General features: G+C 38.8%; 1 protein-coding gene and 1 pseudogene across 1 annotated transcript in view; one reads left to right on the top strand and one right to left on the bottom strand.

The window, feature by feature from the left end:
- Positions 1 to 4,732: 4,732 nt before the first annotated feature.
- On the top strand, positions 4,733 to 5,603 carry LOC141498100 (surfeit locus protein 2 pseudogene; annotated as a pseudogene).
- A 5,480-nt stretch (positions 5,604 to 11,083) lies between these two features.
- Positions 11,084 to 17,399, bottom strand: part of LOC141499600 (galactosylceramide sulfotransferase-like) — a 38,283-nt gene continuing 31,967 nt past the window's right edge. The window contains exon 2 of the mRNA XM_074202261.1: positions 11,084 to 12,206. Within this exon, the coding sequence (XP_074058362.1) occupies positions 11,084 to 12,206 (1,123 nt within the window). The remainder of the gene's footprint in view (positions 12,207 to 17,399) is intronic.

Here is a 17,399-nt window from a genome sequence, read left to right as displayed (position 1 = left end):
TCCCAAGGTGGTATGATCGAAAGAGAGATGTGATCATTGTTCACCTACTCTGAACCCTGGTCTGTGAGTAACCATGAATATTCTTTTTTGTCCTGGAACTGTGAACAAAGTTTTCCTGTGACTACAAGATCTGATATACTGCTATTCATTCTCTCCCTGGAACTGTAACCTAAGACCATGTTCATTTTCTCCCTGGAACTGCATCCCACCCAGAACTGTGATATGATTCTGCACCCAGGGCCAACAAAGGAACCCCTGTAATCTTTTTCAGTCATCTGGTCCCCCTACCATCTGTAAGTGCCATTGCCAATTTATTTGCCCCCAAGACACCCTCACCATGGTTTGACAAACCTTTCCTTCTAGGTTGACTTGGAAAATTGCTTCACCCCATTCTTTTGGGGGTTCTGCACTCCAAAATTCATTTTGATGAGTTATTTTAAAGTTCTTTGGAGGGGAATTTTGGAGAACTAAGTCAAATCCTTCTCTTTTCTCTGCCATCTTGGCTCTACCCCCAACAAATAATATTTTTAAAGGAAAAAAAGTAAAAGGAGAAAATCCAGCAAAACATTACTATAATGAAAAAAGTCTGTATTTGCAGTATTCTATATTTGTTCATAAGAAAATTCAAGAACCAGTTCTCAATAGTCTGCAAAAGTAGCTTACTGAATTTTCAGAGTAACCATTTACACCACAGAAACCAGCAATTGCTACCAATCAGGGTCTTATAGTTTTCTTGATTGTCTAGGCTTAAGAACATGCTAATAATACAGATTAAATTTAAAAGCATGTGTGCATTTTTTTTATTGGAAGCCTGATTGTTAAATATATACCAGCCCCCCCCTTCACTGTTAATATGAACAGTACTTGAGTGTAACAGAAGGAAAGTAGAAACTTCAGGAAATGATAACATTTATATTTGCAATGTGCTTTATATCTATTAGCTCATTCCTTCCTAAGGTCCTCTCACTTCTGCAAAGGATGGGACATGTTTTCTCCTTCTCTTTATTGGGGTGATCTTTGCCTTTGCCCTTGAAATTTTGCAACACCCACTTTTCTTTTGTTTTAGATTTTGCAAGGCAATGGGCTTAAGTGGCTTGCCCAAGGTCACATGGCTAGGTAATTATTAAGTGTCTGAGGTTGGATTTGAACCCAGGTACTCCTGACTCCAGGGCCAGTGCTCTATCCACTGCTCCACCTAGCCACCCCATACACCCACTTTTGATTGATGGGGGTTGTTTTTTCTATATACATTGTTTGAGGTCATTGTGAATATGGTTTTCACTGAGCTCCTAAGAAATGTCATCATCAGAAAAAAAACATTATTCTGCCAAAATGGTAGCAGTTTTAGTTTTCACAACTTATCAATATCCTCAGCATCTTCAGGACACCCTGCCTCTTTCACTGGATGATTGAAGGGCAGAGCAAAGGAGTCCTCACAAAGTCTCCACTTAAAGAAGGCCCCAGATCAGCCCTCTCAGCTTCTTTTTGTGTTTTCCCAGCAAACTTAAAAGGGCCTTGAAGGTAGAGGGTATCTTTCTTATTAAATCTGAATCTCCAGTGCTTAGCACAATTCCAGGTCCACAGTAGATGCTTCCCAACCACCCCATACCCCATTTATTTATATTCTTTCCAATTGCAGGCAAAGATAGTTTTCAACATTTATCCTTCTGCAAACTTTTGATTTCCACATTTTTCCACTTCCCTCCTTTCTCACCCATTTCCTCCATGGCAACACATAGTCTGATATAAGTTATACATGTAAAATCGTGTTTAACATATTTCTACATTAGTCAAGCTCACACATTATACTCTTAATAAATGTTTCAATTGTTTCACTCTGCATCAGCTCATGTAGCTCTTTGCATACTTCTCTGTAGTCATCATATTTATAATTTCTTGCAGCAAAATGATATTCCTTTATATTCATGTGCCACAAAGTCCCCCAATGCATTGTCTTCATTTTTCCTATTCTTGGATACCACAAAAGATGCCACTATAAATGTTTGTTTATATGGGGACTTTCTTATCAATGACTTCCTTTGGGTCAAAGGTATGGAGAATTTAGACACTATTTACATTAAACCAAGTGCTTTTCAAAAATGCTTTACTAATTCACAGCTCCACCAATAATGCAGTAGTGTGACTATCTTCTCAAAGACTGATTATTCCCATCTTTTGTCCTTTTTGCCAATTTGCTGATTGTGACGTGATTGAGTAATTTTAATTTTAATTTTCTAACATTAGTGACTTGGGGCATTCTTTCATATGGTTGTTAATAGTTTATAAATCTTTTTTAGAACTGTTGGTTCATATCTTTTGATCACTTATCTATTGAGCAATGACTTGATTTTTTATATCTATATCTCTACATCATCTATATCTATCTTTAGTTGTCTACAATCTTGCTTATAAAAGTGATCTATTTTCATTCTTATGCTGGATTCATTAATATTGTTTGAACAGAAGTTTTAGTTTTATGCAATCAAAATTTTGTAATTTTTTTGGTAATTTCCTCTGTCCTTTGTTTGGTTAAGACTTCATTTCTCACTCATAGCTGTAAAAGGGATCTAATCTAACTGTCTTCTACATTTTTTTTTTTAGGTTTTTGCAAGACAATGGGGTTAAGTGACTTGGCCAAGTCCACACAGCTAGATAATTATGAAGTGTCTGAGGTCACATTTGAACTCAGGTCCTCCTGCCTCCAGGGTGGGTGCTCTATCCAATGCGCCACCTAGCCACCCCCTACTTTTTCAATGGTATTGAATTTAGTATTAAGCTCATGTTCTATTTTAAATTTCTTGTAGAATAGGATATAAAATGACGGTACAAAACTAATTTCTATTCTGCTTTATGAGCCATTAAAAAAATCAAATTGGGGTGGCTAGGTGGCGCAGTGGCTAGAGCACCGGCCCTGGAGTCAGGAGTAGCTAAGTTCAAATCCAGCCTCAGACACTTCATAATGGCCTAGCTGTGTGGCCTTGGGCAAGTCATTTAAGCCCACTGACCTGCAAAAAGCCTAAAAAATAAAAAAAAATCAAATGGTAAGCTCTTTCCTAAGTAATTTATATTTTTAAGGTTACCAAATGCTGAGTTGTTGAGCTTCATTGTTTCTGGTTCTCTTCCCTTGTCAAGGCTTTTCCATCAACTTAATTCTCTAATTTTTAACCAATAACAAATTATTTTGATGACTATTGCTTTTATAATATAGCTTGACATCTGGAAGAATTATTTACTCTTTTTCCTACTTTTTCATTAATTTCCTTGGTATTACATTTCTCCATAATAATTTTATTATTTTATTAACTTCTATAATATATCCCTTTGATAAATTGGTACAACATTAAAAGTATATATTAATTTTGATATCATTGTCATTTCATCATATTGGCACTGCCCAGCAATGAATATTGAATAGTCCTCCAGTAATTTCAACTGTTCGTTGTTTTTAAGATTTGTAATTGACTCCATATATTTATTTTGAGTGATTTGGTAGATTGAGCCACTAATATCTTTATTCATTTTGTTGTTCTTTATAGAATTTCCCTTTATATTACTGCATTTTGGATTGTTATATTCATATAGAAATACTATCGCCTTTTGTGGGACCATTTTTTTAGCCTACAACTTTGCTGAAGCTATTGTTTCAATTAATATCTTTGCTAGTTCCCTAGGATTTTCTGAGTAAGACATCAAGTTGCCAACAAATAAGAATAGTTTTCTCTCCTCTTTCTCGATTTTTATCCATTTAATTTTTTTCTTGTCTTAATGCTATTGCAGTTATTAAATATGCCAAGGGGAATGGGCATCCTTATCCTTGCTTTACTTTTGAATTTACTTGGAAAGCTTCTTGTATATCCCCATTGCCTATAATTGCATTTTGTTTTAAAGACATGTGATTTTTAAAGGTACCTCCATGCCTATAATTTGTTGAGTTTGGAACATAAATGAATGTTATGTCATTGTCAAAGATTTTTTTTCCTGCCTTGTTAAAGTTAAGTAGTACAGGTATAGTTAGGTGGCACTGTGGGGTGTAGGGTGTGTTCAAGGAAGTACTTTGGTATGAGGGCTGCTTTTCACCTTTGATGTTCCCCTGAACCACCTAACTCTCACCTATGGCTCCACGAAGCTGTAGCATGCACAGTGGCCACACCCAGGTAAACTGTTTTGGCAGATGGGCTAAACCAAGTTGAGAGTAACCAAGGGAGTCTCAAACTCTTTAGTGACTAGTGGGGTTGCCTACCCCAAGCATAGAAGTCTTCTATGGGTGACATGGGAAGAGAAGAACAATTTATTCCAACGACCATGAAGGCAGCTAAAGCAGGTACTGTGGAGGGCTTAGAGCCTGGTTAGATATTGAAGATGCCAAGGTCAGTCATTGCATCTGGAGCCATCATCAGTTGTCTTAACTTTGTCTTTCCATATTGCATCATGATGACTTTGGAAGAGAGTCAGGTGGTTGATTTCCTGCAGCTTTACCTCACTTAAATCCAATTTACACATGCATCAAAAGACAACACTCATAACCATTCTTCAAAGTCCTGTGGTGGCATTCAACTGAGATCAATGTATAACATGGAACCAGTGTAAAGACTAACAGAATGCCTCCTGTGGGGGGTGGGGGGAGGGAAGCAAGATTGGGGGAAAATTGTTAAACTCAAAATAAATAAAATCTTTCTTAAAAAAAAAAAGTCCTACGGGTCAGGCTGCTGCTTCCTCCCCTGGCCCCAGAGCCATGAGCGGCCTCAATGCCAGGGCACTGCCGGAGGTGCAGGCGTTTCTCCTGGGCCACCCCAGGCTGCAGCTGTGCCCTGGTGGCACCAAGGTAAGGTGCAAATTGACAGGTCATGAATTGCCCAGCTCCCTGTCAGACCTCTAAGCCTATACCAGTGGCAAGAAGTATCAGCGGCTGATGTGCACTACCCAGACTTTCAACTATGAAGACTTTGAGCCACACATCGTTCCCAGCACCAAAAATCTGAATCAAATGTTCTGCAAACTCACCCTTTGGCATATCAATAGACTTCCAGAACACATTGTACGTCATGTCCAGGGCCAGTGCTACCAAAAGGCTCTGCACAAATATGAGGAATGTTAGAAGCAGGGTGTGGAGTATGTTCCTGCTTGTTTGCTGCAAAAGAGGAGAAGATGGGAAGACTTGATTGATAGTGACCAGCAGCCCCGAAAAAAGGAGAATTTCTGGAAGCCTGAGTCCAGTGATGAAGAAGACCAGAGTGATGACAGCATGACTGACTTATACCCACCTGAACTGTTCATTGAAAAGAACCCAGGTGAGAATGGAGATGTCATAAGGAACTACTTAACAGACACTGAAGACAATAATACACAACCTTCAGGAGAGAATGGCATGAATAGAGGAGAGAAGCTGGAGGTGGACAGGCTAATGTGCACCAAGAGGACAAAGAAGTCTGCTTCAATGAAGAAGTTCAAGAACCATCACTGAAAACCCAAGCGCTTCAAAAGAGGAACAGAAACAAAATAACTTTTTGCATAATTGAATTAATAAAGGTGATGAAGAATGTAGTATCTTTCAAGGCCAAGGGTAAATGGGGAGGGGTGATTGGCTCATTCCAAGCTGGTAATTATGTAAACAACTCTTAGGATTCTCAAAGGGCATTAATACCGCTATCCCCATCAAGTGATAATGCCCAGCGGCCTTGTGGTTAAGACTAAGATAAAGATGAATTGAGTCTACATGAGAAATAAGTACAGTGTCTTCAAGCAGACCGTGTGGTAATCTTCACAGCTTTTGCCTCTTTGGCCCTCAAATTTATTTCCTAATCTCTTTTTGGACATTCCATTGACTATGTGGTCACACTAGATACAACAAATGCCATTATTTTAGTTTGATGTTTGTTTGTTTCCAAAAATCAAAACATTTTCAAATATAACTAAGATATAAAATACAGAATAAAAAAAATCCTATGGTGACAGTCAAGTAATGAAGCAGCAGGTACGAATCCACTAGGAGCTGTAGTCACAATCTTGCATACAGGCAGCCCAGGTCACAGGGCCATTTTTCCACTAGAAACAGCAGTGGAATTTGGCAGTCCCCTAGGTGACTGAGCAGTCCTTTTAAGGATCTCACTGCTCACCTCCTGATGTGAGGAAGGGACTAGAAAAGGTGCCCTAAAAATTGTCTGCTTACCCAATCCTGGCCTGATTATCATGGCAGGCAGGGATCCCACAGTGTGGTTGAGACACACAAAAAAAATCTACAAAAACTTCTTCAAAAAAGAGTCCACTCCTCATTGATGCATGCAGGTGTGCACACTCATAGACAACACAAGATCCAATAGACCTGAAAAACGAACAGCTCTTGTTGCAAGAGAACTCAGCAGGGACAGCATAGCATCCCTGAGTGAAACAAGACTGGCAAATGAAGGACAGTTTACTGAAATAGGAGCTGGAGACACATTTTTCTGGAGTGGTCACAGTGAAAGGGAACGCCATGAAGATGGGGTAGATTTTGCAATCAGAACTAATCTAGTCAGCATTCTTGAATGCCTACCAAAAGGAGTGAATGACATGCTCATGACAATGCAATTATCACTTCCAGGAAAACTCCATGCCACCATCATCAGTGCCTATGCTTAAAGAAAAAAATCTTATGAAGACCTGGAGAACCTTATCATCAATGTACTAAAAGAGGACAAGCTTAAAATTCTGGGTGACTAGAGTAGGCTCAGATTACCAGATGACAGGGAGTCCTTGGGAGGAATGGAGTTGGAAACAACAATAGCAATGGTCACCTACTGGAGACGTGCATCTCATGACCTCATCACAAACACTGTCTTCCATTTACCTAAATGCAGTAAAACTTCCTGGATGCACCCTTGTAGCAAACATTGGCATCTATTAGACTATCTGATTGTAAGAGAAGAGATAGACAGGATGTGAGTGACAAAGGCAATGTGTGGTGCAGAGTGCTGGACTGATCACAACCTCATCCTCTCTAAGCTAAATATTCATATTCAGACAAAGTGGCTGCCCAAAATCAAAATGGATACTAAAAGAATCAATGTCAAGAGGGTGTCTCTCTGAATGGGAAGTTTGTTGCTAACTTGGAGGAAAAATGGGCCAAAACACAATTGGCAAAAATGGAACAGAAAAAGAGTGGGCAACTTTCAGACATCTGGTGTACATCACTGCATTTTCTCATCTGGGTCAGGCCACCAAGACTGGTTTGATGAAAGTGATGGGGAAATACAGAAGCTGCTAGATGAAAAAAGAGAACTCCACAGGGTTTACCAGCAGGATAGTTCATTCATTTCTAAGAAGGCAACATTTAATTCCATGAAAAATAAAGTTCAAGCGCAGCAGAACTCTTGACTCAGTAAGAAGGCAGATGAAATTCAGTTTTATGCAGACAATAACAAACCAAAATGCTTTTATGATGTCCTGAAAGCTATTTATGGGCCAAAGACCTATACTGCATCTCAACTACTCAGTGCTGATGGATCCACATTGATAAATGATAGGGACATGATCCTAGAGATGGGCTGAACACTTCCATAGTGATCTTAACAGACCATCATCAATCAATGCAGAAGCCAGTGATAGTTTGCCTCAAGGTGAAATCAATCAGTCCCTAGCTGAAATTCCAATTGAAGAAGAGGTTTTGAATGTTATTGGTCTCCTTTCAAGTGGCAAAGCACCTGGTTCTGATTCTATTCCAGCTGTGATTTACAAGATTGGGGAGGGGGGTCCATTGCTCATCCAAAAATTGAAATTTTCCAGATTATATGGCATGAAGAGGTTATCCCCCAAGAATTCAAGGGTGCTTCCATCATCTTACCTTCTATAAAGGTAAAGGGAATAGATTGTCCTGTGACAATCATGGGGTAGTTCTCTTTCAGTCATTGCTGGTAAGATTCTTGCCAGAGTACTTCTCAATAGACTGATCCTTCGCCTGAAAGATAATCACCTCTCTGAGAGCCAGTGTGGCTTCAGAAAGGGTCAAGGAACAGGCATTATGGTGTTTGCTGTGCTGCCTGATAACTCCAGGAAAAATGCTAGGAATAGAACAGAGGTCTGTATACAACATTTGGGGTTTTTTTTAGATTTTTCAAGGCAATGGGGTTAAGTGACTTGCCCAAGGTCACACAGCTAGGTAATTATTAAGTGTCTGAGATTAGATTTGTACCCAGGTACTCCTGACTCCAGGGCTGATGCTTTATCCACTGCACCACCTAGCTGCCCCTTTCCAAAATTTTTCAATGGATCTGTGCAAGGCCAGAGTAGGGAGCTTTAACTTGACTCATTGTCTTTAAATATCATTTGCCTTGTAATTTGCCCTGTAAATGCCTGTAAAATGGACTGGAGAAGGAAATGACAAACCACTCCAGTCCCTTGCCAAGAAAACCCTAAATGGGGTCATGAAGAACCAGACAGGACTGAAACAACATGATAAAAATAAAATCTGTAAAAATCCCAAATAGGGGGAAGGAAGGGCACAAGCATTTATTAAACACCTACTGTGTACAGGTATTGTGCTAGGCATTCTACAAACAGTCTCATTTTATCCTCACAACAATCCGAGAAAATAGGTGCTGTTGTTATCTTCATTTTATAGAACAAAACTAAAGCAATTATAGATTAAGTGACTTGCCTAGGGTCACACAGCCAGGAAGTATCAAAAGACTGAATTTGGACTCAGGTCTTCCTGACACCAGGTCCAGGGTGTCAGATACTTTCTATTGTGCTACCTGGCAAATGTACCCCCAAACCCTAGCTTTAGGACCCTTTGCTAATTTAAAATTTTAAAACACCCAGATGGGAGTATTTTGTGTCATCAAGTATGAAGATCATGAGACTGTAGGTCCCCCTTCCTCTCCCCACTCAAGTAGAGTGCTTTCTACTCAGTAGATGGTGTAAGCCATAAATCTAATAGCAAATCATTTCAAAAAAGCAGAGAAGTTTAGACTTCAACAGTCATCTATTCCAACCTGCAATTGAAAATGATCTCCCACTATAACACATTGGGCAACTGGTCATCCAACTTTTGATTGCAAAACTCTGCGAATAGCAGAAACCACTACCTCCCTATATCAACCACTCCACTTATGGATAGCTCTAATGGTCAGAAAGTTTCCCCTCGTTTGCCTCTTTGCAGCTCCCATGTGTTGCTTCTGGTCGAAGGGAGCATATCTGACAGTCCTCCAAATACTACTTGATGGCCCCGATTAATATCCCTCTTAAGTCTTCTCTTTGGGCTAATCAGCAATTGCTTCACCTAGTTTCCATATGACATGGGCCTAAGATCCTTAACTCTCTGAGTTATGCTCCATCTTATCAAAGACCTTCCTACCCATAAGTGTACCCAATGCTTGAGATGTTGGAGGACATGGAGGGACAATTACGCTCCTATTCATTCAGGCCAAGATGGCATCTGCCTTCTTAACTGGCATCTCACACCACTGACACATTTTAGGTCTGCAGTTCACTCAAACTCTCAGACCCCCTCATTTTTGTCCTTATGTTGATCTTTTGAATCTAACGTAAGACTTTACATTCATTTCCTTTGAAATTCATCATCTTCTGTTCAATTCAAAATTCTAGTCTGGTTTTTCATAACCTTTTTGGCTCTTGACTGTGTCGTTATCCAATATGTTAGCTATACCTTCTAGTGTTGGGTCTTCTGCAATCTCATGGGAAAGCTCATCAAATTAATTTAGACATAAAAGCTATGAACTAATTTAGCCATTCTTGGGCCCCAAATGCAAATGGGTGAAGCTTCTTACAGACTCCAATATAACCATTAATTACCTGAGAATCTGAGGGAGAGTCACCTCCAAACTCATGACCCCATACTAAAAACCTTAAGAATTTGGGTCCATTCCCTGAAAGTGACTGACCAGTAGTTTCCAATGCCATCTCTATGACAAGGCTATGGGTGAGACCTTGCCCATCTCTGAATCTCTCCCTCATGGACAAGCTTCTCAGGATAGGCTTGGGATCTACAGAGTCACTTGAAGAAGGCTGGGGATCTAAGGAAACCTCCTACTTTTGCTCTGAGGTCATCAGGATACTGCTGGTACTGTTATCTTCCCCAATCCTGGCATCTCCCTATTTCTACTCAGGACTGCCTCTTGTAGACTCACTTTTAAATGTCCTGCCCTCCCAGAAGACTACTCATTCAAGCCTTCATCTAGAAATGTCCAGCCTCAGTGCCCAGACATAAATCTTCATGGGAAATGGAGTCCAAGGAATTTATGTCGATAATTTGGGCCCAATGCATCATGTGGAATGATCTCCTGAGAATTTTTTTCCTTAATCTTTTACTATAATCCTTACGACACATATAAAAATGAAATAAGGTTAAAATGTTTTAACTATATGTAATTATTCAAATGCTGCTCTTAAGAGAAGGTAACTCATTTCCAACTTAATTTGACTTGGCCATCTGTCATCAGGGTTTTGCTGGTATTATCTTCCCTAGTCTTGGGCTTAAACTCTTCAGAACCCCCTCTTGTAGCCTCACTTTTTAAATGTTCTTTGTCCCAAAAGATTACCCCACTTCAAGTCTTCACCCAGAAATGTCCATCCTCTATACCCTTACATAAAGTATCATAGGAAATGGAGTCCAGGAAATTTATATCAATAATTTAGGCACAATACATCATGGGGAATGATCTCCTAGGAACTTTCCTCCTCAATCTTTTATATCTATAAAAATGAAAGAGCAAATTGTTTTACTTCAGAGGTGGCTCCATATAAGGAGAACATCCATTAAAAATATATAATTACTCAAGTGCTGCTCTTGACTGAAGGTAATTCATAACCAACTTATTCTCACTAGATCATCTGTAAGCTCATTCAGTGGACCTTGTAAGGTAAAGGTCAGATCTTGGCCCATTTTATTGCATGTCTTGCCCAAAGTTAGGATAAAGATGGAAAGAGGTTGACCTAGTTTGGAAGATAGAGGTTAGACTTTTATCTCCTTATCCACTGCCCTGAGTGGTTAACCCAAAGGTCATCTCCTCTGTCCTGAGTAAATGATACCTCTTGTGCTGGCTTTTTGAGCCAGAAATAGCAGAGAGAACTGGCCAGGGTTTGGCAGTTATCAAATTTGCAGCAGTTTCCTGATGGACCCCCATAATTTAGTGGCCCACAGGTTGACCCCAAGTTCAGTCATGTACTGGATTTCAGGAGTCACCATTTTCCAACACAGCTGGCCAAACTGATGACTGATATTCTTCTTTAGGTTGTAACCAAGGATTGTCTTTGCCCCCATTGCCTGCCAGGGCTGCAGTGATGATTTCTCAATTTCCGTGGCATCCACTGTATGCTCACCATTAATACAGATCTTTTCCATTCGCTTATTCCTCCGCCTCAGGGAGGCCACCTCTTGGGTCATGCGCTTCCACCCAAAGGCCTCCACCTTGCACCAGAAACTGGCATTGAAGTGGCGGTAGAGAAGAGAATCCAACTGATTCCAGTTGGTGGCCCGCTGATAGAGCTCTCCCTTCAGTTGGGGGACAGAGGAGGTCTGACGAGCATTGAGCTTGAAGTAGAGGATGTCCTCCAGCTCCCAGCACATGAGGTCCTTGAGCAGCACCAGGGACTCATCAAAGTACTCTTGCAGCATGACCAGATGGAACCTCTGCTCCACCTCCAAGATGTGCACCTTCACCTGGGGGTTGCGGGGGTCCAGTTCATTATTGTAGCCCAGGTCAAAGAAGAGCAGGTTGTGAAGATAATGAGCATTGAAGCCTTGAGGGTTGTAATATTGAGTGGGGTCCTGGAGGAACTTGGCCAGTTTGTTCTGGCCTGTGAGCTTCCATGTGAAGGGCACCACCAATCCAAAATAGTGGAAGGACGACTCAAAGAGATGGGCTGGATCCCGCAGCACTGTGATGAAAGTAGCATTGGGAGGCACCAGGCTATGCACTTCAGAGTAGTCAAAATGCATGTGGTTGCAGATGATGTTGAAGCAGGCCTCAGGCTGGTAGTTGTGCACCAGGCTGCACCTGAAGAGAGATGGGTAGTTGAAATCGTTGTAGCCACTGGGGAAGGCAAACTTGAGCTTGTGCTTCTGGCCAAAGCGGAAGAGGATGTTGAGCAGGGTGCTGCTGGCTGTCTTGTGGGTCTTCATGAATACAATGTCTAACTTTGGCCAGCAGGAACCTTTGGGAATGTTGGTAGATGAGGTGGGTGAAAAGGAACAGCGGCTTGGTGGGGGGATCCTGTTGGGAAAGAGAAAATGATGAGACCTTTTGGTGAGAAAGGTATAATCATTTTTTTCTCATCATATGTGACCTTGGGTAAGTCCTTTCCCTTCCTCTTCTGTAAAGTAAGAGCTAACCAAAAGATATTATTTATAATAGAGACAAACCACAAAACTTTCCAAATAAGATTAGGTGCAAAACAAAGATTTCCAAGGTCACCCTATTATTAAATAAGTTCTATAAATGTTACCTCAAAAGATAAAAAAAAGAAAGCAAAGAAAGAAGACAAGACAAATTTAACTCTAATCAGAGATGATATAATAGTTCAGTTTGAGGACTAAAGAGATTCAACAGTCAAATACTACAGTAAGTTCTGCAAAGAGAGATATGCCATCATTGCTGATGGGCACAGCCTACAAATGTTTGAAGAGAATGGAATGGGGCTGTTTACACACCCATACATGGCTGAAGGAAGAATTATTAACTAAACAAGAGACCGAAATGATCACATAAGAGAAACGTCAATTTGAATGACACAACATTGATAAGTTTTTGTACAATTATCAGTATAACTAGAATTAGATGAGAAGCAGTTAAATGGGAAACTTCTTTATAATAAACATCACTATTAAAATATATTTATAGATTTACATCTGTCTATCCATCTATCTATCTACCTATCTATCATCTATCTATCATCTATCATCTATCATCTATCATCTATCATCTATCTGTCTGTCTGTCTATCATCTATCTATCTAGAATAATATACAGATATATATTTAACAATTAGACTATTAAAAAATATATACAGGGGCGGCTAGGTGGCGCAGTAGATAGAGCAGCGGCCCTGGAGTCAGGAGTACCTGAGTTCAAATCTGACCTCAGACACTTTACCTAGCTGCATGGCCTTGGGCAAGCCACTTAACCCCATTGCCTTGCCAAAAAAAAAAACCCTAAAAAAAAAATCTACACACACAAGTTTAATCTGCATTATTAACTTGTTCTTAAGCTTGGGTAATCAATGAAACTATAATCAGGCCTCAACTGATAGCATCTGCTGATTTCTGTGGTACAAAATGGTCACTCTGAAAATATAATAAATTGCTCTTGCAAGTTGATGAGAGCTGGTTCCTGCATATTCTTGTCCACATGTGTGGGACATTGAGAGTATTTTCAGATTTCTTCAATGTGGTGAACAGTTTTGCTGAAGGGTAGGGTAGGGTAGATTCTCTTTTTATTCTTTTCTTTTTTTCTTTAAAAATATTTTACTTTCTGGAATGAAAGAAAAATACTTTTTACTGATGTAAAAATGAACACTATCAACTAAAGTCATTATTGAAATGTTTTGGGGTTGTGCTTTATATGCATTCTTTTACTTGAGGCTCACAACAGCCCTTCTGAGGTAGGTACTACAGGTATTCTTATGCCAATATTACATTGGAATAATGCAAAAACTGAGGTCAGAGGAGCAAAGTGTCTTATTTAAAATCATGTAACGAGTAAGTGTCAGAAGAAGAATTTGACCCAACTTCTGACCTTCTTGGACATATTGAGGCATATTATTAGTTTTCCTCTGCCTCTACTTTCCCCGTGAAAATTTTGCCATTTTGCCCTGAAAATAATAAACAAATCAATATTGCCTTTATTTTCTAGGAAGATTGTGATAATCCACTGCCTTACAGCTATACTCATTATCCCTGTGACTCCTCAGACAAAGAAATTCCTATTCTGGACATTGCTTTGCTATTCAATTATCTCCTAGAATGCAATTTGGAGCTATTTACAGAGAGCTATAAAATTGTGCATACATATCCTTTGACCCAACAGTCCCATATTACTCATAGATCTGTATTCCAAAGAAATTTTTTTAATTAATTATATTTACTGTGGGGATTAAAATTGTCTGATCTTACAGTAAAAGAGACTGAGACAGAGCTTTGAGTCAATGGCACTTTATTAAAGAGGCCATGGTCTCCTCTAATGAGCTTCATCACCATTTGAGACGCTCCCTTCTTCCAGAACCTTGTTTTTATGGGGTTTGATTCCCAAACATGCAAAAGAGGTGTGAAGAAATTTAGAATCTCATTGATTCTGTTCTTGAGGCCAAAAATGACATATCAGCAGGGTGGTCAAAGGTTGGTAAAAACATGGGTCAGCTCCACTAACTAAATGGTCACAAGATGATCACTTGCTCATGTTAGACAAGAGAGAGATTCAGAGGCACAAAAATAAATTGGGAGATTTTCCATGTAATTGAGTCACCTCTGCCACACTGGACCATGACAAGGAAAACTATGAATGAAGGGCCTCTAGCTTCTCTTATGATTAGATGAGTGAACTTTCAATCTGTAGCTCATAGCTTTAAGGCCTAATATACAGAATTTATAATCACTATCTCTATGTAATCATCCCAAATTGATTGATATTGATTAACATAGAGTAGGGATCCCTTGAATTATTTCTCACATTCCCCCTTCTGCCCTTTCAATCCAGAAAAAGACCTTAGTCTTTCTTTGGATCTTTACCATCTAAATGCATGGAGAGCAGATCTCTATAGGTAACTATAGCGGGAAGGATTACAAGCTGTGGAGACTTTTTGTTTGATTGGTTAGGATCTGGCCCCACAATGACATGCTCACTCTCTTAAATCTTTAAATGAGAATTAAATAATACACTTATAACCCAAGCATAACCCAAGATTATATACTTAGAAACCATGAGATACACGATTACTTATATGCATATAAATAAAGGAAAACCTCAAAATAGATTTTAAAAAAAGGAGAAGAGATAAAGAAGAGAAAGAGTTACCCATCTGAGGAGACTCTAACAATCCTAAAAATCTGACTGGGGAAGTCCCATGATGTCAAAACACAGCTTTCAGTTTCTCAATTGAGAAAGTCCTTTCCGTAGAGCATTCTCTCCAAATGGGTGACCCCTAAGGGGGTCAATCCTTTGAGAGGTCAGTTATTGATTTGTTGAAGGGTCTCAAATAAATTGTCACCAAAAAATTGTCAAAAAGCACATGAATGGGGTGGCTAGGTGGTGCAGCGAATAGAGCACCAGCCCTGGAGTCAGGAATCCCTGAATTCAAATCTGGCCTCAGACACTTAATAATTACCTAGCTGTGTAGACTTGGGCAAGCCACTTAACCCCATTGCCTTGCAAAAACTAAAAAAACAAAACAAAACAGCACATGAATTTCTAAGCTTTTCCTTCAATAACCCATTCATTCTTTCTATTAAACCTGCTGCCTGAGGGTAGTAAGTTATATGATATAATCTATTCTATATTATGGTAAGTACAATATTGCTCAATCTCTTGACCCTTAAAATGTGTACCATTATCACTTTAAATCTATGAAGGGGATCAAAAGTACAAGATAATAATATTTATAGATCTACTAGTATTCTATTTTTTATTTCATAACATCCGACATTGCCCAACACAAATTGTAAATAACTTTTCTTTCATATTCTTGAACATTTTTTACATTTAATTGATTTATTTTCACATTACTACAATAGTCTTTTTGTAAAAGTAAACATAATCCCATTCCCCCCACATAGCATCTAAAACAACTCAGGTGTGAGTCTGAACATTGATTGAAAACCAGGTTGAAGAGAAGCCACCAACACTTAATGTTGTGAAAACCATCACTTAATTTTTTGTTGAACATCCAGACTTTTATAACAAAATTTATCTCAGACATGACAAGTCAAACGGAATCCAGCTGCATGGTCAGGGTTCACTGGTGAGCCAACCAATCCATTTAATGATCAAGAATACATGCATATCTCTGGTGACAAAGGTCACCAGAGACATCTGTAAATTACTCCTAGGGGCTGGTCCTCAACAGCTCCCCCTTCTCCCCCTTATGCTGAAGCTTTAAGAGGTTATTTGGGTACCCAAATATTGTCTCAGAGAAAAAAGACTTTTGAAACAAATGGGAATAAAATATAATATCAATAATAATGCAAAAATACCAGGAAGCATTCTCACTAACTGAAAAGGATTAAACCTATTAACATAATTAAACAAATTATCAATATCTGAGTCCATTTCCATTCTAGGTGCCAATGCAATGTCATTAACAATTTTATGCAATTGATTCATATCCATAGTTACAGAATCATTTTACCATTTTCCATTCAAATGATTTTTATATTGTCCCAAGAAATAAGTGAAGTATTATATTTTAAAGGAGTTTCACAAATAGCAGAGTATAATTATATTGCAATTGTAATCTCGTCTCTATTGCATCCACATGATTCCCCTATGTTGATTACAGATGTTTGTAAAGCATTAATCAAATGACAAAGATCTTCATTAATTCTCTCCTGAGTCTTTAATACTCTAGTAACATTTTTCTGACAATTTTTGAATATATTTTGCTTCTATTTTTTCCTCATTCATCACTTGTATGGATATAGTTGTGGATGCAGCAGCTGCACTTGCTGCTATAACACTTAATATTCCAAACACAATGCAACTCACACATCTCTTTTGCCTAATTCTTTTTAATACCTTTTCTAAAAACTCATCAGCAGGAAACATATACCAGCCTTCTACTTTAGTGGGTATTATGGCAAATTTTGTTTGTCTTATAAAATCACTTTCATCATTCAGCACTTCTTTACCTACACATGATCGAATAATGCAATTGTAACAGTCAGTATTATACCCCTCTTTTTCTCTAGTAATATTGTCATTTTTGGAAGATCCTATCATGAAAGCAATATTTGGTCCTGTGCATGCAGTCATAGACAATTTTTTTTCTTCATAAGATATTTTGCCCAACCTCAGATTCCACTGTATAAATCTTATCTCATCTATTGCTGCCATAGCCTTCCATATCTCTGAATTGGCTAACCCTATTTCTGGATATATAATTGGTTTAATATAGCCTGAAATACCCCATGAAATAATTCTATTATGAAATTTCCACACTTGTAACAAAATAGAATGATCATAAATTCCTCTATATGGGGTGTGACAGGCGACTTAGGGTGGAAAATATTCATGTTTAAAATCCCAAGCATGTAAATTCTGTAGGAAATCTTTTTCTATTTTCAGTACTTTCTACAAAAGGAACTCCTAACATTTCTAAGGTCCTAAATTCTCCCAAGCTATATATATTTGGATGAGTTTAATAAATGCTTTACTTAATTTAATACATGGTTCAACAGTATACTTTTTACAAAAACA

This window comes from Macrotis lagotis, chromosome X (assembly GCF_037893015.1).
Source record: "Macrotis lagotis isolate mMagLag1 chromosome X, bilby.v1.9.chrom.fasta, whole genome shotgun sequence".
Lineage (NCBI taxonomy): Eukaryota > Metazoa > Chordata > Mammalia > Peramelemorphia > Peramelidae > Macrotis > Macrotis lagotis.
Note: the sequence above shows the minus strand (reverse complement) of the source record. Positions and strands in the feature narration are given on the sequence as shown.